The sequence below is a fragment of the Topomyia yanbarensis genome, chromosome 3 (assembly GCF_030247195.1).
Source record: "Topomyia yanbarensis strain Yona2022 chromosome 3, ASM3024719v1, whole genome shotgun sequence".
NCBI lineage: Eukaryota > Metazoa > Arthropoda > Insecta > Diptera > Culicidae > Topomyia > Topomyia yanbarensis.
In genome coordinates, this window is record NC_080672.1 from 305,523,375 (window position 1) to 305,547,165 (window position 23,791).

The 23,791-nt window shown below is 40.2% G+C and overlaps 1 protein-coding gene across 2 annotated transcripts in view; it reads right to left on the bottom strand.

Annotated features, from left to right (window-relative positions):
* Positions 1-23,791, bottom strand: part of LOC131692429 (peroxidasin) — a 466,662-nt gene that overhangs the window by 243,005 nt on the left and 199,866 nt on the right. For both annotated transcript variants that reach the window (XM_058979473.1, XM_058979472.1), the window contains exons 3-4: positions 19,094-19,309; positions 2,106-2,177 (exon numbers count right to left, since the gene is read on the bottom strand). In XM_058979473.1, coding sequence (XP_058835456.1) covers positions 2,106-2,177; positions 19,094-19,309 — 288 coding nt within the window. The remainder of the gene's footprint in view (positions 1-2,105; positions 2,178-19,093; positions 19,310-23,791) is intronic.

Below are 23,791 nucleotides of genomic sequence, written 5' to 3' on the forward strand. Positions count from 1 at the left end.
ATTTTAATTTAATAATTTAAAATACTTTATGAAGTTTTGGGTTTCGATCACTGAATCATGCAATCTAGGATATAAAAACACAATAGTTCTTAAATAGGAAATAAAAGTCTGGAAATATTCACTGTTGATTTTCTTTGAATGGTGTCACTGCTAGTATCGCCCTTTTCAAGAAAAAGCGTTGATTCTTTAGTTCTCAGTCGCGTTGGTAATTTGAGTAAAGTATAAACTTCAAATCGATTAAAAAAATGCGATTTTTTTGGCTCAGTACAATATATAACCCCATTAGGAAAATTCAGTTTTCCCACCACAATTTAGATATTTTATTAACAGAGTATTAACAATAATTCGTAGCTATGTCTATTTTATGGGCCATTTTTTCGCTTCCCATTGATTTGATTTGAGATTTCTAGCACTGATGTTGTCCTATGCTGATTTGAGCGATTCTCTGAGTCCTGCCACTTTCCCATGTAGTATGTGTTATCAAAAACATCGCGAAACATCAAGTTCTAAATGTTCTCAAACGATATAATATCCGAAGAGAGTGATAAGAGTTATAAGAAATGTCTCATCACACTGTTAGGTGGATTAAAAGCGTTTTTTTTTTGTGAAATTGAGTTGGGTTCACGCAAAACAGAGGTGATGTTGGCGAACCAGAATTATACTGCTGGTTAGAACCCATCGCGATTTCCACACCTAAGTTAGTTTTTGCCTCAAGCAAAAACAACACCTAAATTTGTAATGATTCTTTGTCTTATACAAAACTATCTAAAGAAGGGACTGGGGTATACAAAAGCCCCCTCCTCTTCTTTTCATTTTCTGACTACGTCTATGTTATTCAGCGATTCATTCTGAACATTTCATTCAAAGGTACTAAGTCTCTGCGATGAATACATTCTCATTTATTTAAGTTTTTAATGTCGATGTCGGCGGTGCACCGGCAGTGTTGGAAAAACTAATCAATTTCTGCATTTGGATTTTACCATAAGTTTTAAAATCGTTATAACTCTTTTTTGAAAACTCGTAACTAGTAACCGTTTTCAACAAAGTTGTTAAGCAAGGTTTGAACTATAGTTTTATAAAGCTGGATTTTCATATTCAGTGCAATAGCGATCTTTATTAATGTAAATGCAAAATAATTAATTTCCCCATATAAAATCCCATGCAAACTTTGAACGCAATGCGCAAACCCAGGAAGCAACCAACCGCTACCAAATTTTGCACAGGCATTTGGGGACACAAAAGGAACTCAAAAAGTGCTGTTCCCGCTAGTTTAAATCATTTTGAAGTTTTCCCATACAACCGCGAGCCACTCTAATGTACGTGCATCACACATTTTCAGTGTGTATCAACGTCGGCTCTGTTCATAAGCGGGATAATTCGATCGATTCCTGTGATTGTATTTGAACCGAGCCAAACTAGTCGGAGTTGTTACTGGTTTCTGCCAAAATTCTGTCTAGTTTCTGCCGTAATACAATATTACGATTTAGATCCAGATGGATTTTCGTCCGAGTGGGTAGGATGGTACAAAAATTTAAAAAACCGATGCGATGCTTTATACCGGACTTTCGCCCTGGGTTCCAGATACCTGGTTTCGATTTTGGGCCCAGAACCCGAATAGAAAACAGAACACAGATCCAGGCCAGTCTAGAGGTCCGAACCAGCTTCCGGATCCGGATCATGACGGGAAGGATTGTTCATATTTTGTGCAGTCGCTACCTTGCTATTGACGTGCGGATTGAAAAGAGCTTTCAACTCAATACGGCACTAAACACCTTACTACTACTTGCTGGTCGAGTGTGAAGAACTGATTTGCAAATACGAAAACGTGTCGTGTATAGGCAAACGAAACCCATGTTTCTCCACATTGTGTTCGCTTCCGTGATGTGCAATACACCTACGAGCAAAATGCTAGACACTTTTAGAAGATCCAAAACGTTAATATGTTTTGTATAAGAATTGATGAAACGTGATGGAGAAAAAATTCTTGGTGCCTTTTTAGTATTAAACGTCTTGCTAGTAGAGCATATTTTCTTATTGCTGTAAAATGTGTTACGGCCAAATTTTGGGTGTACATAAAGGTGCGGCATGATGCAAAGTGTACTTACAATCGCTCCAAGGCTGGCATATTGGAGAAGGTTTGCCTCTCGAATGTGGTAATATTGTTGAAATGTAAATATCTGAAAGGATTAGATTGAGAGAAAAAGAAAATTTAGATTTGGAATGTTTACTGTGGCGAAAAGATCGGGTTCAGCGTGCCGGTATGACGGACATACTTTACGTACATACGATTCCAATCCACTCCAAAGTTTATCAACCATTCAATTTTTTCCAATTTTAAGTATAATGTCACCACTGTCACTCTCTCGTGGTTACGCTTATAAAGGAAAATTTAAGACCTGGTTTAGTTATAAGACTAAACAGAGTTAACGTAATGTTTGGGATTAGCAAACCAAAGTTGCATGTAACTTATTCACTGACCCTCACAATAACAATAACTTTCCAATCATTAATTCAATTGTCAGAGACAAAAGTCTCACGAACTCAATCCATATCGCTTATGACTTGTTTGTCGAGTCCGGCAAATGTCAGTTTTTTAGAGAACAGACATTTTTTTAAAACACCCTAAGCAGAAAAAAAATTTATAAAAATCAACGACTCAGAGAACGGGCTTGGGGAGCCACTCGACCCGCTAATACAACTACTCTTCCAGGGAACCTGATTCCTCCCCGGCACTACCTTACGGCATTACTTCGGGAGAGGTTTTTATGTGTACAGCACACACTCCATTCCAACTACTTAGTAGTTAGTTCTTTCAGTAGGGTTACAGCACACCTCCTCGACACATTACGCGAGTACCGTATGGCAGTAGGAAAGCTAGCTGTGGGTCGAGAATTAGTGCTCTTCCCCTACGCAGACAATCTGGGCGGCAAACTTCAGACTGTCTAATGTACTGAGCCCTTCGGTTCTCTTGTGCGAGTTAGTACCACATCCTCGTTGAGCTCCTGACTTGTTCGCGAACTACTCGGTCTAGTCCCCGACGACGGACGTACCCTACTCCGACGGAGAATTCTCCAGTGAGAGAAGTTCTCCCGAAATTGAGCCAACCAGCCAGGTTCCTCTATCTGAGGCACCTGGCTGGTGAGTAGCGCATAGAGCGTCTCGTTCTACCAGTAAGCTGGACGCTGTCTATTGTAACTTCTCACAAGCCGCCATAATACTTCTTGTTAGGTTAGCCGCATCCACGTGCTCGGTCCCGCCGTTCGGCCGAAATTCCTCAACGAAGAGGTCTGTGTTGAAGGCTTCGTTTGGCACTTTCGCTCGCCGGTCATCCTTCTGCGTGCTGCAACATGGTTCCATTGGCCGATACGGTAGCGAATCGACGGGTGGTCGCTATGCGTCTACCTCTCACATACTCTTCAGTCCATGTCCGCCGTCAGTGAAGGGCTACAGACCCGATGATACACTCCCTCCAGTCTTTCCGAAATGTGCTAATGGAGCCTTCATTCCACAATCGTAAGTCTAACTTCGCTAGTGCTTCCTGCAGGATATACCCTCTTATGCAGGTTACTCTACTGCTCCACTCCACAGCTCAGTTACCACCGATGACTATCGGTTTTCGGCCAATCCGAATAAAATAAAAGCTCCAGCATTAGAATGAACTGCGTCTGAGTTTCTTCATACTCCTTTTTAACCGGATCTTCATGTGAAGCTCGCCCAGGTTGCACTGCTACTTCAGTGCAGCTCTCAGCTCGTCTTCCGTCGTTATCTCATTCAGGTCCTTGACAACAATCATCGTCTACGAGTTTAAGGTTTTAACTTATTTCAATTCAAAGAGCATATCGCCTTTTTGGGTACACCTGGTTCTTATCACGTTTTCCCCCAAATCTCTCAACTCCGGATCTTGTCTGTCTGACGTTTTTGATGAGAGCTGCATACGTCGGCGCGTCATTGGCTTTGACGAGCACAGCTTCGCTCTTTGGAGTCTTCTGACTTCATCAGTGAGAGCATCCTCGCGCGTCTGCTTCTTGCACCCCCTGGTCTTCACACACAGAAAAAAATGTTGGTAAAAATAAGAGTTTTTCACTCTTAGCAAAAAACAACCAATGCATACTCTTTGTTTAAAAATAAAACTTTTGTTTTGAGTACTATTCTTCATTTGCTTAAAAGGAAAACTTTTACTTTGATTATAATTCTTGATTAATTTAAAAGTTTTACTTTCAACCTAATAGTTGGCGTTGGTTGTTTTTTGCTAAGAGCGGAACACTCTTACTTTTACCAATATTTTTTTTCTGTGTGCAGGCTCCTGGAGAGGTTCTTGCCCTTTTTGGATTCATTGAAACTGGCGTATTCTCCACTCCACCCAGCTTCTCCTTCCCCTGTTTCGGGGGATTCCTGGAAGATAGTAACCATAGCCAAGGCCAATGCTCGCTCAGCTACATACGCCCTTCGCGTTGCCGTGTCACACTCCTTCACAGCAGACAGTATCGCCTTTCAGATTCTGAGAGCAATCTCCTTATAGATATTGTTTCTGACGTCCACAAACTTTTCTCAACCAACCACTTCGCTGCTGGCTGCTGCTGCTTCTCCTCCTCCAGCTCTTGCTGAATAATTTTAGCTGCTACTAGTGGTGGGGACCTTACCAAATCACCTCTTGAGAACAGATTTACCGCACCTGTTCCGTCTGTGTGAGTTTCTTGTTTTTTCTCCATTTCATTGGGTCCCAACTACAGGCCGCCATCTCCACTCGTTGTACGTAGTGGCCTCTTATTATCCTATGATTATCTATGCGAGCAGGGAGGTCATGATACAATCCTTCATGAGGAGTAATGTTCAGAACCGGATCGGCGTAAAATCGGGAATGGTCCATCCGAACCTAGTACCACCACCTCAATAGTAACGAGTTTTGAACGCACCCGGAACCTGTCGCGATTTTTGCGGAACGGAGGCAGCCGTGCTATTAACCCACTCACCATTTCAAATCAGTGTCATCTTTCCTGACTCAGGGAGTAGAACAGTACGCCTGTCAGCCCAAAGTCACCGTCCAATTCGTGATCCATGTCCTGTCCATTGACGTTCGCACTGACCGTAATCATGATGTTACTGGCGTCGATTCTGATATGCTGATTGGTTGGATGCTTTTATTGCTAAGAATTTTAATTTCTAAAAAGTAAGGACTTTAACAGAAGCGTCAGATTCTCTTCGTGGGAGATACTTTCGGAATTATGATATTTTTAGAGTCAAATGGATTTTCAAGTTAAATTCAACAAGCGTATTTCTACAAGATCAAGCAGAAAAGTTGGATTTAATCCTGTCTAGACCCGTACCGAAATTACAAATCTCGAGGTTAGAAAATTCATCACTCTCATTAGTCATGTTACAATTCCAGTGGCGGCGCTAGGGGTGGGAGGGCGAAAGGGGCAACCGCCCCGAGCGGCAAAATCAGGGGGCGGCATTTCCTACTCAACAAACTTCTATTTCATTTTTAGTAATCACGGTAAAAATCATTAATTAAGTTTCATTAATCACGGTAAAAATCAAGTGCGAAGGAAAAGCTTGAATTTATATTATTTTCGCATCTGTTGACAATGAAAAAGGTAGTAAATCGGGACGACGGATGCGATCGAACAAAACTATATACTTATTGATCAGTCTCAAAAGATTCAACGGAGATGAGTTTCCGAATGTCCTTATAGTAGTGTGAGTATTAGAACCGCAACAATTTTGGCTTTTTTCGAAACACTTAAATCAAACGGTAATTGGCTTTACATACAATTTGTCAAATATGAGCTTTTTCGAAAACTCTAGTTCACTCACAAGAATTTTCAAGTTTGTATGTGAAAATATATGATGGGGCAATCGAAACAATAAATTCAGTATAAAATGCCAGCATCAACTTGTGCATCCCAAAATCCGCCGATATATAGCTTAAGGTGTAAGGATCAACATTACCGAGGACTGCAAATTGATACGAGTTTGCAGTAAAAAGATATTCTCATGTAAAGTTATGTGTTGCCTCTCTTTCTCGCACACGCTTAGAATAGGAAATTTCGAAAAAATTGGTTGGTCTTCAAAGTTAAAAAACTAACTTGAAGACCAACCAATTTTTTCGTGAACTTCTAAAAGTCTAAAATGTGACCGGCTGTGAAAAGCAATCCACTCCGTGATCGGGATGATCTGCGTGGTAGAAAGTATACCTTCGGATTGGTTGAATGGCCTCATATGGCCTATCTTCAAGAAGAACAAACAAACTCGAACATAATGTCTTCCGAGACATAACGATCATCAATGTCAAGGTAGTCTCTCGTGTTCTTTTGAGGAGACTGCGTCTGTTGGCTGAATCCTTTGTTGATCAATATCAAAGCGGGTTTCAAGAAGCGCGATCGACGACGGAGCAAATGCGACAAATTCGGGATATATTCAGGGAATACAACTTGCGGACAAGACAAAGTACATGGTAGCTGGCAGAGAACGTAGCAGTCGTGTTGGGTTTGAGGTGGAAAACGATGAACCAATTTATATATCTTAGAACACTAGTGACATATGATAACGATGTTAGCCGCGAAGGAAAAATGCATGTTGCTGCTGCGAATATGGTTTACGTAGTCAGCTAGAGTCCTACAGCCCGAATATGCGCGCGAAACCTGCTCTATTCAAATCACTGATACTCATTGGTGCTCTGTACGGCCATGGATGTTGAATGAAGCAGGGTATCGAGTGCTCGGCTTGTTTGTGGAAGAATTCTACGTTCAATGCTCGGCAGCACAGTAGAAAATGGACAATGGCGCAGACAGTACCAAGTATACAACCATGCTGACATTTAAAGGCTGTTAAAACACCGCAGACTACAGTGAGCTGGGCTTGTAGTGCCGAAAGACGAAAGAGATACCAATTAAAGTTATGACAACAGAGCAGAGAACCTAGAAGAAGTCAATTTCGACGCATATCCCGCTCTTGCTGGCTGTACACAATTGAGGAAGATGTGCATGCGGTGGGCGTCCATGGAACTGGCGGTCCAAGATCGAGTAACCTGGAAATCTAAAATACATTCAGATATGATTTGAATTATCCGGTCACTAGGTCACTAAGATAATGATGACGATTGATAGTTTGTTAAGGCAAATTTGATATTATGATAGATGCATTTTCACCTAGGGACGTTTGACAAGCAATTACATACAAAGCTTAGGCACGAGCTGGATGCTGGCGAACACGGTGAAGTATTCTCCATTCGGCGACCTTGTTATTAGTATAATGAATAATTACAAAGTGCCGCAAAATAAAAAAGAATGTACTTTTCAAGTGATCCAGAAAAGGTTGCAGGTCTGGTCAAATACAATACAAACCCACGTTCGATTAAATTAATAGACCCTTGAGATCTTGATTTAGAGCATAGAACTATTTCTCGGGTCTAAAAAATTAGTAGCGCGGTCATTTGTTATGTTCTTTTGTTAAAAGTATTATGCGCTATTTTTCATAACAATCGGTTAATAAATGGCAGTGCTATTATTAAATTTTCAAAAAATCGAATAAATGGTAAAAAATTGAACTCTTTTGAAAATTCATTATAAAAGGGGCGGCAAATTTAATTTTTGGCCCCTAGCGGCAAATCATCTCGCGCCGCCACTGTACAATTCTGAATTTTTCTGAGTGTGTTCCAAAGAGCTCTTGAAAATCCATTCGCTACACTTTTTGGCATGACATGTACTTTAAATTTTTTTCAAATATCTTGACTTTTTTCAAAACCCTTACAATTTACATCACTTTTATGTTTAAGATATTATTCACAAGTAGTTTGTTTAACGTTATAGGTCAGCTTACAAAATCAATCCTGTGCGATATATACATATTTTTCAACCGGAGGCAGGTCCACTGTCAAAAGAGAAGTAGAAATTAATTTCTTCTTGGTGTAAGTGACTCAGCCCTCTGGTTCTCGGGTAAACAGACGATTTTCAGAGTGATTGCGTAGCCTTTTTGTAGGAGAAACAAGGAAAGGATTTTTAAAGTTGGTGTAATATACAACAATACTACAATTTAATATTTTAAGCAGAATGGTTGTGTTTAACTACGCCTATAACAATATTGTCTCATTAATTGCTGCATTTATCGCGATATTGCTAGATATCTAATGAAAAATGATTCAAAATCCCATAAAATAGCTTTGGGTCCATGCAAAAATTATTTAACAAACTTTGACTTATCTTTGCTTCATCCAAAAAATATGTAAAATAATATAATAAAATAAAAAATCGGTATTGATTTTGACCAGAAATTTACAAATTATTTGTTTAACGTCATACGTCTGCTTACAAAATCAATCCAGTGCGATGTATACATATTTTTCAATCGGAGGCTGTTCCACTGTCAAAAGAGAAGTAGAAATGAAAAATGAACATCGAGTTCATTTATGACGTCAGCGTAAAGTATTCAATTGTACCACTTATCCAGAAAAATTCGTTTGTTTTTTGTGTTCTAGTGACCTTGAAGAACCCTGCAAAACATAGTATGGCGGTTCCAGGAAACGAAACAACCATTCTTCTCCTTAACTTTCTAGTAAAGAAACTAATGTGGTTTTCGTTTGAAGCGAAACTGAGTCAGTTCCTAACCCCAACTGCTGTCAAAATGTATGAACTGACAGCAGTTGGGGTTAGAACCTAACTCAGTTTCAGGTTCAAGCGAAATCGCCATAAGATATCCCCGGTTTGAAGCAAAATCGACTAGTGTTGGTACGAAACCGATGAAAGCGCCTCCTGGATTTGTAAATTTGAAACTCATACAAGAGTTCCTGTTCCTGTAGTACTGAGGTTTTCTGACATTGTTGGCTTCATAATCGTCGATATTGTGTGGCATACGTTAGTGTGTACCCCTACCTTCATGTAATAGTGTACACAACCCTGAACCATATGGCATAATCGACTGTATACACCCTGGCTGATACCGGCAGACATATTCATGGTTGCCAACACAGAGTCGACACAGCACAAGCAAGCGCTTCCTCTACCGTGATCCAGAGTTGAGTGTATTCTTGACAGCGTTCCTAACAGGTACGCAATATCATCCAGTGAACACCCATTAACGTTGGGTGATTACCTTTCCTGCCACTCAGGACTCCACATTGGCGATCCTGCCATAGTTGTCCATAGGCAACAACAATAATATTACCTGGTGCCGCAAAGGTAGTACGCAGAGAAAATACAAAATATTGGAGAGGTAATCACTCAGACGCTGTCGAAAAGTTCCAGAACAAAACTAATTGTTACTCCGCCCCAGTTGTTGGCATCGTGATTTATTAAAACAAAAAGTGTTCGCGTATAAAAATAAAAGTAAAATTCTGCGCAACGGAATATCCGTAGAATCCTGTTTAAATCAACGGGATGTTCGCAAACCGAAGAGTAGTAAGCGAGACGGGGTGTCCGCAGGATTGTGTTATTCTGCGCGACGGGATGTCGGCAGGATTGTCTTGAGCGTGACGGGATGTCCGCAGGATTGGCTTGAGCGTGACGGGATGTCCGCAAAACAAAATTAAGTTAGCGAGACGGGATGTCCGCATATGTAAAATGGTAACTTGTGTGACAGGATGTCCGCATGAATGTCTTGAGCGTGACGGGACGTCCGCAAAATTGTCTCGAGTGTGACGGGATGTCCGCAGAATTGTCTTGGGCGTGACGGGATGTCCGCAGAATTGTTTTGGGCGTGACGGGATGTCCGCATGATTGTGTAGAGCGAGACGGGAGGTCCGCAAAACAAAATGCAGTCAGCGAGACGAGATGTCCGCATATGCAAAATGGAAAGCTGCGCGACGGGATGTCCGCATAAAAAAAGTTACTCTGCACGATGGGATGTCCGCAGGATTGTCTAGAGCGTGACGGGATGTCCGCAGAATTGTTTTGGGCGTGACGGAATGTCCGCATGATTGTGTAGAGCGAGACGGGAAGTCCGCAAAGCAAAATGCAGTCAGCGAGACGAGATGTCCGCATATGCAAAATGGAAAGCTGCGCGACGGGATGTCCGCATAAAAAAGTTACTCTGCACGATGGGATGTCCACAGGATTGTCTAGAGCGTGACGGGATGTCCGCAGGATTGGCTTGAGCATGACGCGATGTCCACAAAACAAAATGAAGTTAGCGAGACGGGATATCCGCATGTATGAAATGGTAACCTGTGCGACAGGATGTCCGCAGAACTGTCTGGCGTGACGAGATGTCCGCAGAATTGTTCTGAGCGTTGGTGGATGTCCGCATGATTGTGTCGTGTAAGACGAGATGTCCGTAAAACGAAATGCGAGAAGGGATGTCCGCATATGTAAAATAGAAAGTTGCGCGACGGAATGTCCGCAGAATTGTCTCGAGCGTGATGGGATGTCGGCGCATGTTCTCAGTAATACGGCAAGTCCGTATATGAAATGGCGTATGACGGAATACCAGCAATTGCTTTAATTGCTACGAGATGTCTGCAGAATCTCAAACCTAACAGGATGTTCGCAATAAAAATAGACGTGTATTGTCTGCGGGAGCATCTTAAAAGAAACTAGTTGTTACCACCCTAAAAGGGCAAGCGAAGGGTGAATCTGTTCATGCTCCAAAGAACTTCGACTCATAAGACTATAATGGCGAACAAATCGATTCTCGAAAGCTTGGGAAAAATGATTGTCGAATTTCGCCGATTTCACAAACGATCAGATTGACAAAAAAAAAAAAAACGAGGTAGGAAGATCCAAGTAGCGACACTCAGGATTAGTTCAACATGACTTATTGCGCACTTTCCACCAACCTGGACTATGCACTTTCAAAGTGCGAGTGATCTTAAAACTGCGAGCTGTCAAAACACATGTATTCCAAGTAATAGTGATGGTACTTTCATAGACAGACCAGTTGAACTAACCAGTCTATGAGAATTTGAAAGAAGAATGATAAGTGCGCAGTGCAGTGCAATATTATCACACTTTCGTTTTCCGACATAAGAGCACTGTTTTTATGCAATAACTGATATGGTGACCGATATCAAAACATCTCTCCCAAATATGAGACAGAATTAATCAGAATAGTAAACAATATTTGTCCTTACCAGTCTTCTGCTGAAAGTTTGACAGTGTGGACTCATTTTCACCAGCCAAGATAGATCATGAAAAAAATGGTTTAAGGGATTGACGTTATATGTACCTATCCATTTTACAAACGACTATTTGAGACGGAGCACGAGACCATTTCACAACCTCATCTCCGTATTATACACTTCAGTAATGTTAAAATAGTAACGGTAAAAAAGCATTCTCAATTGGGCGAAAACATGCTGCACACTCGCACTACCTAGCTAGTTGACTTGAGAGCATTCGTCCTTGGTGGAAGATGATTTGTCTTAAACATGAATCAAGTTTGGCAAATCTCAAGATTTTCCAGAATCGTCACAAGGATGGCATTTATTCACATATCGCTTATGCGTCTATATTCGTCGAGTGAACTATTAAAGCTGTAATCGTAGTCCATACCTAGTGTATGACAAACCACCGAAAGTAGGAATATTTCAAAAACTAGTCTCTTAAATGCCGGTGGTTAATGTATTTTCAAAAAAGCACGCGCCTTCAAGGGTACCCGCGGGATTCTGAATCAAAGGCAATATCACCAGGGCTCCGAACTGGATGAGAGGACTGACTGTTCACGGTCAGGCAACATGATTTCCGCTCAGATCATGCAATCTATCACGAGCACATCAGGTTATTCTTGATCGAGGGAAAGAGAGTACAAGTTACTGTTTGTTGGTTATAGCATCGAAAAGGTTTAGATGTGAGCTTCGCGAAAATTGAAGAAATATTACGTAGGTTTCGTGAGCCTGCTATTGGTTCCTGGCTACAAAGTTACCAAGAATATAGCAAACTATTGCCTCTTTTATACCGAATAACCGCTAAAAAATCCTACCCCCAGTGGGAGGTTATTACCGCGAATTTATAGTTCCGGAACCTCTACTAGTCAGTAGTTTCAAACGGTAGAAAACCATCGAACCATGTATTATCTATCGCTAGTTTTTTTTTCTCAGAGCATTCTTGTGCGTTATTACAACAATCTTGTGCAGATTCGCTTTTCTAGCATCCATCGCACAGAAATATAAACACGACTAAGCTTCCTATTTACAGAATAATCAAAATATCGACGAATTTCCAAGAAACCTGTGGATAGAATCGAAGCAAACTAAAATATATTTCACAGAAAAAAATAGCAAGACAAACTGATGGTAATCAAAGAACTGTGGTGAACAAAACAAACAGTTTTGTTTGGTTGATGACAGTAACTACCCGTTAAAAAAGTACGGCGAGAGTAACATCATGCATTAGAAAGATGGTACAGGTGTCCACATTTTTCTGTGTGAATTCAAGATGGAAAGAAACGTGGGAACATTTGACACCTTTGAGTGTATTAATTTTATATTTGCAAAATTAAGCATGTCGGCCGGGGTCCTTGAAATAAACATAAACATCCGAACGAGCATCCTGATTCTTTTGGCTCACGATGAAAAGTGAGAAAAGGTCGGGCTTCACCGCCGATCTACCGATTAGAACACATAGGAACACTTTTTACCTAAAAAAAACTATTAAATGAACTAAGGCCGAACCGAAACAAAACTTATGGCAACCGAAGGGCCCACTACGTCATTTGTTTGTGCTTTTCTTCTTCATATCCTCTTGTTTTTTCGGCTTCATCAAAGAAAAATGACAACCGCACTCACACAGGAAAAATGAGCACACCTGCATGCGTTTTGATGTGAATTGACCTCTCTATTCCCGTTAAAAAAGAAATGATACCGAATTATTTCGCAAGGAAAACAAACTGCAAAAACTGGTTGAGGTTAGGTATTTCGTGAGGCTTGACTTTGACTTTGCATCTGTTGTTGTAACTGAGCTGTCAGAAATTTAATGCGGTTTTCTTTCCAAACGAACAGGAAGAAATAAAAGGGAAAACAAACACTTGTTCCTTCGATCTCACGTATATGGCACCCCTATCCCATTTGTATTGAACTGACATAAGTCAACATCTCAGCGGCCACAAAAATTATGGGCCCCACTGACAGTTCAAATTGTTCCGCTCGTTTTGCTCGAAGCTCGATCTTCACTTGTCAGCCATGGTACGGCATGACTCAATCTTTAGTTTTTTGTTAAAAAACGAAAATATAGGACCGCTAATTGATGAAAAGTGTTGTTTTGGACATGTCGGTGAATAACAAAAACTTTATACCATGATGCATCAATAAATCAAACGAACTAGACTTTCACAATGTTGTATCGAATGAAATCGATTCTGTTCATTGTGGATCGACCTTAATGTGACGTTTTAGATGTTGGCTTTGAAATCATGGCGGCGTAGCAGATACCTGTTCGATCTGATCAGGATCGGCGTCACACTTTTAGCCCGAGTAGGTAGTAAGCATAGGGTGAGGGGTCTATTATTTGGGATTTATCCCATTTTCGGAATACACAGGATTGCATTACATTCACCTTGAATCACTTGCGGTGCGTTTATGCAAATGGAATTGTGGTACATCGATGTTTGCAAATGTGCGCAATGTGTGCCCGAGAGACATGCGTGGAGGATTTCAAATGTTTGAATTGTTTCAAATTCGTTGTGTAATCCAAAGGCGATGCTTATATTTAAAGTGCCAACACATACCCAGCTACTTATCGTGCAAAGTAATCAAACATTCTTGTTTCGATGAACCTATAGGAAAAGGATTAGTGTCGATGTCGATTTATTTAATTCGTGGTGAAAACAAAGCATGTTTCACTGCAAAAACAGTTTGAGGTCAGTGAAGAAGCCTTCCTATCCCAGTTCAAAAAAGTATTGGTGCTGATTATTTCACGATAAAAACAAAACCAGTTGAGGTTAGCTGTTCCGTGACGAAGATAAACCACACTTCTTTGTCGTGACTTCGCATCGGTGGATATAATCGAGCAGTCCCATCGTTCCTTTTAATTCCTGTGATTCAAAAACAAAGATTATTGAAAATTTTTAACTCCGAAGCATTTAGTTTTTTAAAGAAGGAGGAGGATGTGTGGCATACGTTAGTGTGTACCCCTACCTTCATGTAATAGTGTACACAACCCTGAACCATATGGCATAATCGACTGTATACACCCTGGCTGATACCGGCAGACATATTCATGGTTGCCAACACAGAGTCGACACAGCACAAGCAAGCGCTTCCTCTACCGTGATCCAGAGTTGAGTGTATTCTTGACAGCGTTCCTAACAGGTACGCAATATCATCCAGTGAACACCCATTAACGTTGGGTGATTACCTTTCCTGCCACTCAGGACTCCACAGATATTTCTGATAAACCGATGATAACCCAACCCGTAGTGGGATGAAAAGTGTTCTGATGAACGTGCGGAAAAGAGCTAAGCATATGAAGAATTTCGCAAGCAATTAGGAAAATCCCGCTAAAGGGATTTGGACAGTAAATTTAAAAGCTTACTTCGCGCGAAAAACAGTGCATATCGATGGTTCAACAAGAGAGACATCTATGAACTGTCTAAGGAGCTAAAAGATTTTTTTAAGAGTTGTCCTACTGCAGCTGTAGAGCTAGGTTCTCGGAAGAGCTTCCCGTCAGAATCACATACTGCAATTTGTAGACGAGACAAGCAATGGCGCCCAATAAAACACTGCTTTTGGCCAATTGTAGCGGGCCGTGATTTTGAATGTGATATTCATTGTACGATTCAGGTATGTGCGGGTATAGGGACTCGCGATCGCGTGTATCATCGCGAAGGGCTCGAGCATTTTTACGTTAACGTGTTCGATTGCGTGTGCGTTTGTATGTCGCGTATGCTAACGTGTATGTAACTTCGCGTGTATAAATTCTATTTTATAACCGTGTGCCTTTCGAACATTCGCGTGTGTTCTTGGATAATCGTGCGCGGACTGTGAATCTAATACTTTATTTTTGGTGTATGGCTCAGATGCTAGAAGAAAGTTAGATCTTCCATATCACTAGAGTTTCCGGTCATGTCGCCATGAAACGTGTTTTCTAGTGTATATGAGCTTTATTTTTTTATTGGTCCTACTGAATGTATGGACCTAAGTTATTAGGACAGAGGGTAATGGTTTCCGGACGTGACCGATTCATGAGTGCGCGAAAACGGACGTTTGTAGGTGCGCGTTTGAGACAGCGTTTGAAACTTCATAAGTACTAAAACGTTTACCATATTACCGGGGTGTTATCAAGTTTGCGCGATCGCGGGCGTTGGTGTGCGTTGTTAATTGCGGAGGGCTTAAGCGTTCGTATGTTAACGTGTTTGTCACGTGTGCTCGCGTGCATGTCACTTCGCGTGTACAAAACTGGATTTTGTAACAGTTTGGCCATTCCTATATACGCGTGCGTTCTTGGATGGTCACGCGGACCTTCATTTTGATAGTTAGTTTTCGGTGTACAATTCACATTCTGACAGGGAGTACGTTACTCCATATCCTTAGGTTCCCTGATCATGTCGCCATGTAACGTGGTGTCCAGTGGATATGAGAGCTTTCTTTTTTTAATTGATCAAATTGAAGGCATGGACCTAGTCTGCTGATATCAAGGATAGAAAAATCGGGAAGTGACCGATTCATGATCGTGCGAGCACGAGAGTTCACGTTTGAGACCACTTTTGAAAATTTATAAGTGCTGAGACGTTCATATTATCACCGGGATGTTTTCATGTTTACGAGATCGCGGGTGTAGGTACCGTTGATGGTCGCGAAGGGCTCACGCATTTGTATATTAACATGTTTCTCACATGTATGTAACTTCGCGTGTATAATTTCGATTTTATAATGATGTAGCGTGTATTCTTGAATGATCGCGGGTGGCCGTGAATCTGATGCTTAATTTTAATTTTGATTTAATTTTTAGTGTAGAATTGTAGAAGAGAGTCCGTTTCCCCATATCTCTAGAGTTCCAGGTCATGTCACCATGGAACGTGTTGTTTAGTGAATATGAGCGTCACGTTTTTATTGGTTCAACTGAAGGCATTAGTCCAGACTGCTAGGACCTAGGTAAGACTTCCAGACGTGACCGTTTCATGATTGCGCGAGTTGTGGGTTAATGTTTGAGACCGCATTTGAAAGTTTGTTTACTTAACTACCGGGGTGTTTTTATGTTGGCGAAATCGCGGGCGTAATTATGAGTGGATTATTGCAATTGCATTGTCGGGTTTTGACCAGGTTCATGTTATCGCCCACGAGCGTTTGTACCTAAATGAGTATAGATAGCGTATAGTAGGTATATACTAATTAAAGAAATAATAACATGCCGAATAAAGAAAAAACGATACAAAGAGCTTGATTAGAAGTTTATGGAAAAACAAACTAATATATGTACAAAAGAAACTGACTAATAAAGTAGAATTAAAAAAACACATGTAACATACAATCAAACTCGTCTAAATGCAGCAAATGTTGTATATTTACCATTAACGACAATTGCATTCTGTTAGACTTTCACCATGCTGTGCTGGCCGGGAATGGATGATTCACGTGCGTCGCTAAATTCATTATACCCTAATTTATCCAATCCAACCTTTCCGAATAAATAGAACCAAATGCACAAATTGAACACCGGAAGTATTATACGCCAGTTCCGTATCCATTCCCTGATCATCACACATACTCAGACGAAAACATACACAGATAAATATAGGGGAGACCAAGGAGGGTTGAAACATTTTTGTTTGTTTTAATAGATAAATCGACAAAAACGGCCATTCGGTGATTGCTTATTTTTAAATTTGTTTATGCTTTATCAAATTACATCAGAATAACTGGTACAAATCAATAACAAAGCATCAATATATTGATTTTTGTAACAGTGTTCTCTTTGTTTCAACTCTCCTCATACCGAGGTAAGTTGAAACAGCAATGCATGTGAGTTGAAACATGTAACTAATTACTTATTTATCAAAACGTTTTCTAAAGCATCGAATGTTACAATTGTGTTATTTTTATTCGTTCACACTAAGATAGTTCCTTAAAATGATATGCATTCTTATCACTATTTTTTACAGTGTGTATCTATGTATAAACTAACACTTGTTTTGAAAATTAATTTTAGATTTTGGTTACAAATGCAGAAATTTCTGCACGTATCCCAATTGTATTAACAGTAAGATACTTTACCTAACCAGAATTAACTATAACTGCAAAATCAAGAAATTTGATTACTTCCCCTAGAATGTTCATTTATTAAAATTATTGATATGACCAGTGATGCTATGTATGACTACAAGTGGTACGGGTTGGTAGCTTGGTATCCATGTCGGTAGTATTTAGTTCATTTTGGATTATGGTCACTTCGCCCCAAGCTTCAGAAGTTGAAAGGAGTAAACAATTAGAACAAATGTATATTCCGTGGCTATAAATGACCTAGAACTAATAAACTGAGAATGTTGATCACTATTGTCAATTCAGGAATAAAGAATTTTATTTATTATTATTAGTTAAGAAACGTTAATGTGATTATAACATTGCCATAAGACTAGAAGTTCATCATCGAGGAGAGTTGAAACAAGGTGTTTCAACTCTCCTACGTCGAGAAATAAGGCTTTATCCACAATTTACAATTTATACATCGCAAAGATAGAAAGAAACGCATACAATTCATACATGTTAACTTTTAGACTACATAATAGTGATATTTTCATGATCAAACATCACTTACTATCCTATTTAAACCAATTTGAAGAAAATAACGAAAACTTACTTTTGCTCTTTTTTGTAGTGTGTTTACGGTAAATACTCAACCACTCATTTAACGTAGTTGGCGTGTATTGGAGGGTTTGTGGGTACTATATAAACAAAACAAATGCATTATTGTTTTATCGCTAACGGTTTCAAATCTCCTCGGTTTCCCCTACATAACAATTAGTCTATGCACGATGATGAAGTCGAGCGATAAATAGACACACAATGACTCCCATTGTGTGCCCTGTCCACGAATACCGCCATCAAATTGTAGAACAATGTTTGCAAACACGGCACACAGCAAAAGTTAATCCACGTCAACCCGCCAGTCGGTCACGTCACCGCGGCAAGACTAGTGGTTGAGCGGTGGTATGCGCAGATGCAGAGTATGAAATACATAGAACAGGAAAATGGCGCATAAGCCCTCGCGGTCTCCTTGATGCACCACTATCAAGGCGTAATGCAACAACCAACTTAAAGCAATTGTCTGTCAGAGGTTCAGTAGCACTGATGCACGCAAAATTCTTGATGATGTTTGCAATACTGTCAAACCTCTCAACCTTGGGGATGGAAGGAGCACTGATAAAAGAATTTGCAATCAAAATGTAGCGAACGAAAGGGAAGGTATGACTGGACTCTATCCGTACACAGAAAATTACGCGCGGCGAATAACCGGAAAACTACGAAATTGACTAACCTTTTTCGATGATGGAATTTTCAATTGTACTCTTGTCATGCAAGAAATGCTCTTTGGCCAGTCAGAATAAAATACAACCACAGATAACAGACATTTAGGCTAGAACAAAATTTCTTTAAAAACCTGTGTAAACATTCAAATTGATAAATGTTGGAAATCCGTGTTTTACTATTGCGATGTACGCAAATGTTTGCTACACGTGTTTGACAGCTGCAGTCCAACTGCATTGCATCGATCACCACGCCCCCTACAAACGTTTGCCAAACGTGTTCCGGGCGTCTGATTTATACGGAATTTCAGTTACGGGTATTTACACACATTTCGTATCAAGCCTAAACGTCTGTTATCTGTGATACAGCTTATTGAAGAATCTCTCTGATGCAGCAAAGTGATGTTGAAATTGTGTACTAAATTCCTTGTGCAAAACATTTTATCGTCACTAAAAACGGAGTCAAACTCGGAGCTGGGAGATAAACCAAATCTACTGTGGTGAGAAAGAGTTACGATTAGCAATCACCCACTGACTCGATAAAAGTTGGACAGAGAATAATTTTTTTGTTTTATGATTTTGTTAGAAGGAAACATTTATTGATATAAGTTCCATCTCAACAAAGATTCCATTTTTACGATTTTCAGAAAGTTCAGTTCATAATTACAATTCCTCTTTTACGCGTAAATTTTGTATATATACTTACAAGCTCTGTAACCGTTCCAGCGACTCAAATGCATCGGATGCGATGTTCGAGATTTTGTTCTTATTGAGGTATAAATATTTGAGTGCCGGGAGACCACGGAATGCAACCGGGTGTATCCGCGAGATTTGATTTTCGTTCAAAAATACGGTATGCAAATGAACCAGGTTGACGAACGCATCCGACGGAACCTCTCGAATATGATTGTAGCGAAGATCTCTGTAATGAAACGGAAAAGGAAATGTTTGTTATTAGATATCGATAAAGTTGAAACTTGTTTGAGAGCAGTACATTCATCAGACCTAATGAAAAGAGGTGCGTGGTTTTGAGAATTATGTCACTCTAAAAAATCAAATAAAAATATTCCAAACATGTTTCATTCCATTCTAGAATTTAAAAATAACTGTGAACTAATTTCAGCTCAAATTCCCCAGATCTTTCAACAGCGAAACGCAGCACTTCAGCTTCGCTAGCGACATTTTTATCTCGAAATATATTTTTATTAGACAGCACATTTTCGACCTCCGGAGCACCAGAATGCATTACTTTCCTCCAATGCTTCTCCCACTTCAAATGCCCCAACAATTTCTACCGTGGCTCTCTAATCAAAAGCTCGGTTCATTGTCATCACCCTGGAGCAGCGTCATAAAATCATTATTTTATGTGCCGGCAGAATAGCGAAGTTGAGAAAATTGCTCGAGACGTCATCGCAAACCATCAATGGAAAGACGTTAGCACTGGTGACGCCAGCCCGTAGTTACAAACTGTTCGTACAGATTTTGATGACATCTACAGTGAAACGAACCAAATAAAACACAGCTAAAAAGCTGTAGGATGTGGTTGGTTACAACCAGAAAAAGGTGGTCCCTCCGGCGAAATCGAGACGTGACTTGGTTGCAATCGGTGTGTATCTACACATAAATCACTGCAATTTTGCCCGTCAGCAGCTTTCACTATTTCAGGATTGCTAATAATAATTGTGACTGGCATGTTTATGTACCTTTAAGTTATTTACACAATCGTGCTGTAGTCTGAAATGCAGGACAAGTCAGCGACTAATTTATAATTATGTACACTACATATACGATATCGTTAAAGTGAAAAGCCTGAGCAAAATGAGGCGAGCTAATATCTTCAAATTAGCACATTCGTTTAAATTACTCGCCCTTTGGGATCATCCATAAATGAGGTAGCATTATATGGGGGAGTTTTGTATTTTGTGATGATGTGTGACGACAGGGGGTAGGGGGTCATGTCATGCTACGTAGCCTTTTAAAGGGGAATAAGGGTTGACCTGATGTCACGACAATCTTATCCGTTTCATCAAACTAACATAGTTTATTATTTTTTTTTAAATTTTTTACGGTGACAAGGGGGGGGGGGAGACTAACCGTCAAGTTACGTAATTACCAGGGGTATTTAGAGGCTTGTGACGAAATGCTACGATGGGGGAGGGGGGTGTTAAAAATCATTCAAAAAATTCTACGCCATTTATGCATGGTCATTTTGTAGTATGTTGCCTCATAGAAAATTATGGTGGTCTAGCAGCGCAATAATAAGGACTTAAGCAGTCATAGAGCAGCACAGTTCGCCTGGAAACAAACTACGTTTCCCAACTCCTTCTTCAGGCAAATAAAAATATGTCCTGCAGTCCAGTGTCTTTTACCCTAACTACGTACGATCATCACCAACCAATTCATCTATCAAGCGTAATGCTATGATCCTGCCACTAACTGGTGTAAGGAACCCCTTAGTCGATCATTCACCCCTGCTACATGAATCCCGGGGAGGTGGGTTATCACCATAAAGTGTGAGGGAATGAGTAATAACGCCTCCCTGAAATCAGTGCAAGCATAGGAAAGCGAGCTCGAGCCCTATGGTAAAGAGAGCACCCCATCTTGACGAAATGCATCTGATACACGTGTGCACGGGCGCTGACCCCATGCGTTAACATTTTCGCTGGTTCCCTTTTCGGATGGTCAAATGGAGGTTGAATCGAGTTCATCTCCTAAGGCTTCCCCCGGTCCAGAGCTCTCAGCTGGTCGATATGTGATCTTCTTTCGGCCCAAGACTAAATCGCTGAGTTTTCTTCAGATTTCTAAAGACCTGAGAGAGCGGTTCTCGATTGTGACCGAAATTTCAAAGGCCCGCTCGAAAAAGATAACAGTTTTGTTAGCCAACTCAAAGCAGGCAAACGGTATTGCTTGTTGTGAGCATTTTACGCGGAGTTATAATGTATATATTCCAGCGGTAAGGGTGGAAACGGAAAGCGTCGTAAACGATGGGATTTGGATATGATAGGATCTGCTGCAGTACGGGGTTGGCTGTTTTCAAGACCACTTACTTCAGTCGATGAAAATACTTGAGTGCAAGCGTTTACACTCAGTAATAGTTTCGAAGGATGGTTCAAAAACGCACCTCCAATCAAACTCTTATAGCTTCACCGAACTGCATCCTCTTGCACGAGATCCGTTTGCCTGTCCCTCTATTTGTACCGCTGGTCATGTACTGCACAAAGTGTAAACAATTGGGCCACACAGCTACCCATTGTAGCAATAAGGCCCGCTGTGGAAAATGCAATGAGAATCATCTAGATGAATCGTGCAGTATGAATGCTGAGAACTGTGCAGAGAGTCTGCATGATATCTCAGCATGTCTCGCATACAAACTTCGCGGGGATAAACTGAAACGTTCCCATCGCAAAAATGCTAAAAAAAGCTACGCCACCATCCTCAAAAAACCTCTATGTTGTCTTGTCTCCTAACGAGGGCAAGTTTGATGACCCACAAGAGGGAACATCTACTAGAGTGTCTAGAAGGGGATCGACATACCCCCTATGGAGGAATGCTGTTAAGTATTTTCCAGGATACGCGAATCAGCACAACTACAGCTTCTTATAATGAATCAAACTATTGCTCAGGTCTTCGCAGCAAAATAGCTAGGAATCTGGTTCAACTCGAAAGGGGGATGCCACAATAGGTGTCTGAAAAAGAGGTTCCAAAGGACACACAAAAAAGCCAACAAAGGATCAATTTTCTCCGCGTAATAACAGGAACATGGTAGAGGATATCTTATTATACTATCGGTAATGGAATACGGATGCTTCTGCTTTCGCTCCGCGGCGAACATACATTTCATCAAACTCGAAAGAATTCAGTATCGTTGTTTGCGTATCGCCTTGGGGCGCATGCAGTCGACCGATAGGATAAGTCTGAAAGTCTTGTCAGGCGTTCTTCCGCTGAAAAATCGATCTTGAAAACTATCATATCGATTGCTCATTCGATAAGATATCTTGAACCCATTGGTGATTGAAAATTTCGTGAGGCTTGTCCAGCTGAATTCTCAAACCCGTTTCATGCCCCTGTACTTTGATTAGATGGCGCAGAACATAACCCTTCTTCTTATAATCTATTTATTTATTGTCGCCAAACAAGAGTAGACCGTTTTGTTACAACGATAAAATATAGTATACACTTTAAAAATAAAATACTAATAACTAAACTAAACACTATCTGGTTTACATAGCACTACTTTAGGATGTTCTTTATAAGCGAATAGAATTGAACATTTTTTCAATTTGCTTTTAGTCATTGTTAAGTCAATAGCTTCGCAGTGCTTGTTGTAAGTTGCCATCATCTGATTTAATGGTCCAAACTTGGCATAATTTGTACGATAATTGTTTGTTATAAATGTATTTCGGATTCGTAACTGCCGGAATTAAGTTTAGATAGAAGTTCGACTGAATCAATACGACACGAAATGATATCGTTTAGAAATGAAACCATTGCATATTCTCGGCGCTCTTTTAGTGTTTGGATGTTAATGAGCATACAGCGAGCTTTATAAGATGGGAGAGGAAATCGTGTCCAACCTATTTTGCGAAGAGCAAACAATAAAAATTGCCTTTGTACTGATTCTATTCTTTCTTCATGTGTGATTGAGAAAGGTGACCAAACAATGCTACAATATTCCAGTATTGACCTTACATACGAGATGTATAATGTTTTAATTGTATATGGATCATTAACTAAAACGCTTTATAAATCCAAGCATGTTATTTGCTCTATTGATGATTGTGTTGTAATGGTCAATGAATGTTAATTTTGAATCTAGAATGACTCCCAAATCTTTAACTCTTTCGCACTTTTGTACCACTTAATTTCCTAGAGTGATTGAAATGTCAGGTGTATTTCGTTTCCTACTAAAAGTTATTGCATTACATTTTTCTACGTTTAGTTGCAAAAGGCTTTTGTTACACCAGAGGTAAAACATATCAAGCATGATTTTTGAAAACAGCGAAACTCGCACTTGACCCAAACAGAGAAAACGGCGATGACATTTTCTAAGTTTTGTTTTAAATGTTATTTAAAAACCATACCGATTTTTACACCAATTATTCATCAAAAATGCTCACCAAAGACGCCTTTCCATTGAATGGAACGAACATTCGCGATCAAGACATTTAAAAGAGCGGATTGAAGAAAAATTAAAGTTACGATGTTATTAGTATCACGCTCACAGTTTCGTCGTTTTACTTTCGTTGTTTTGGTATCTTTGCTGCACTTACGTTATTTCAGTTTCGTCAATTGTAGTGACTAATCTTATCATTTTTTAATCAATTCTATGACTGAACTGTTCCGCCGAGGCAGTATGCCAATGAGGACAACCAACATTTGTAGTTTGTCACTTTTGAGCAGTGTG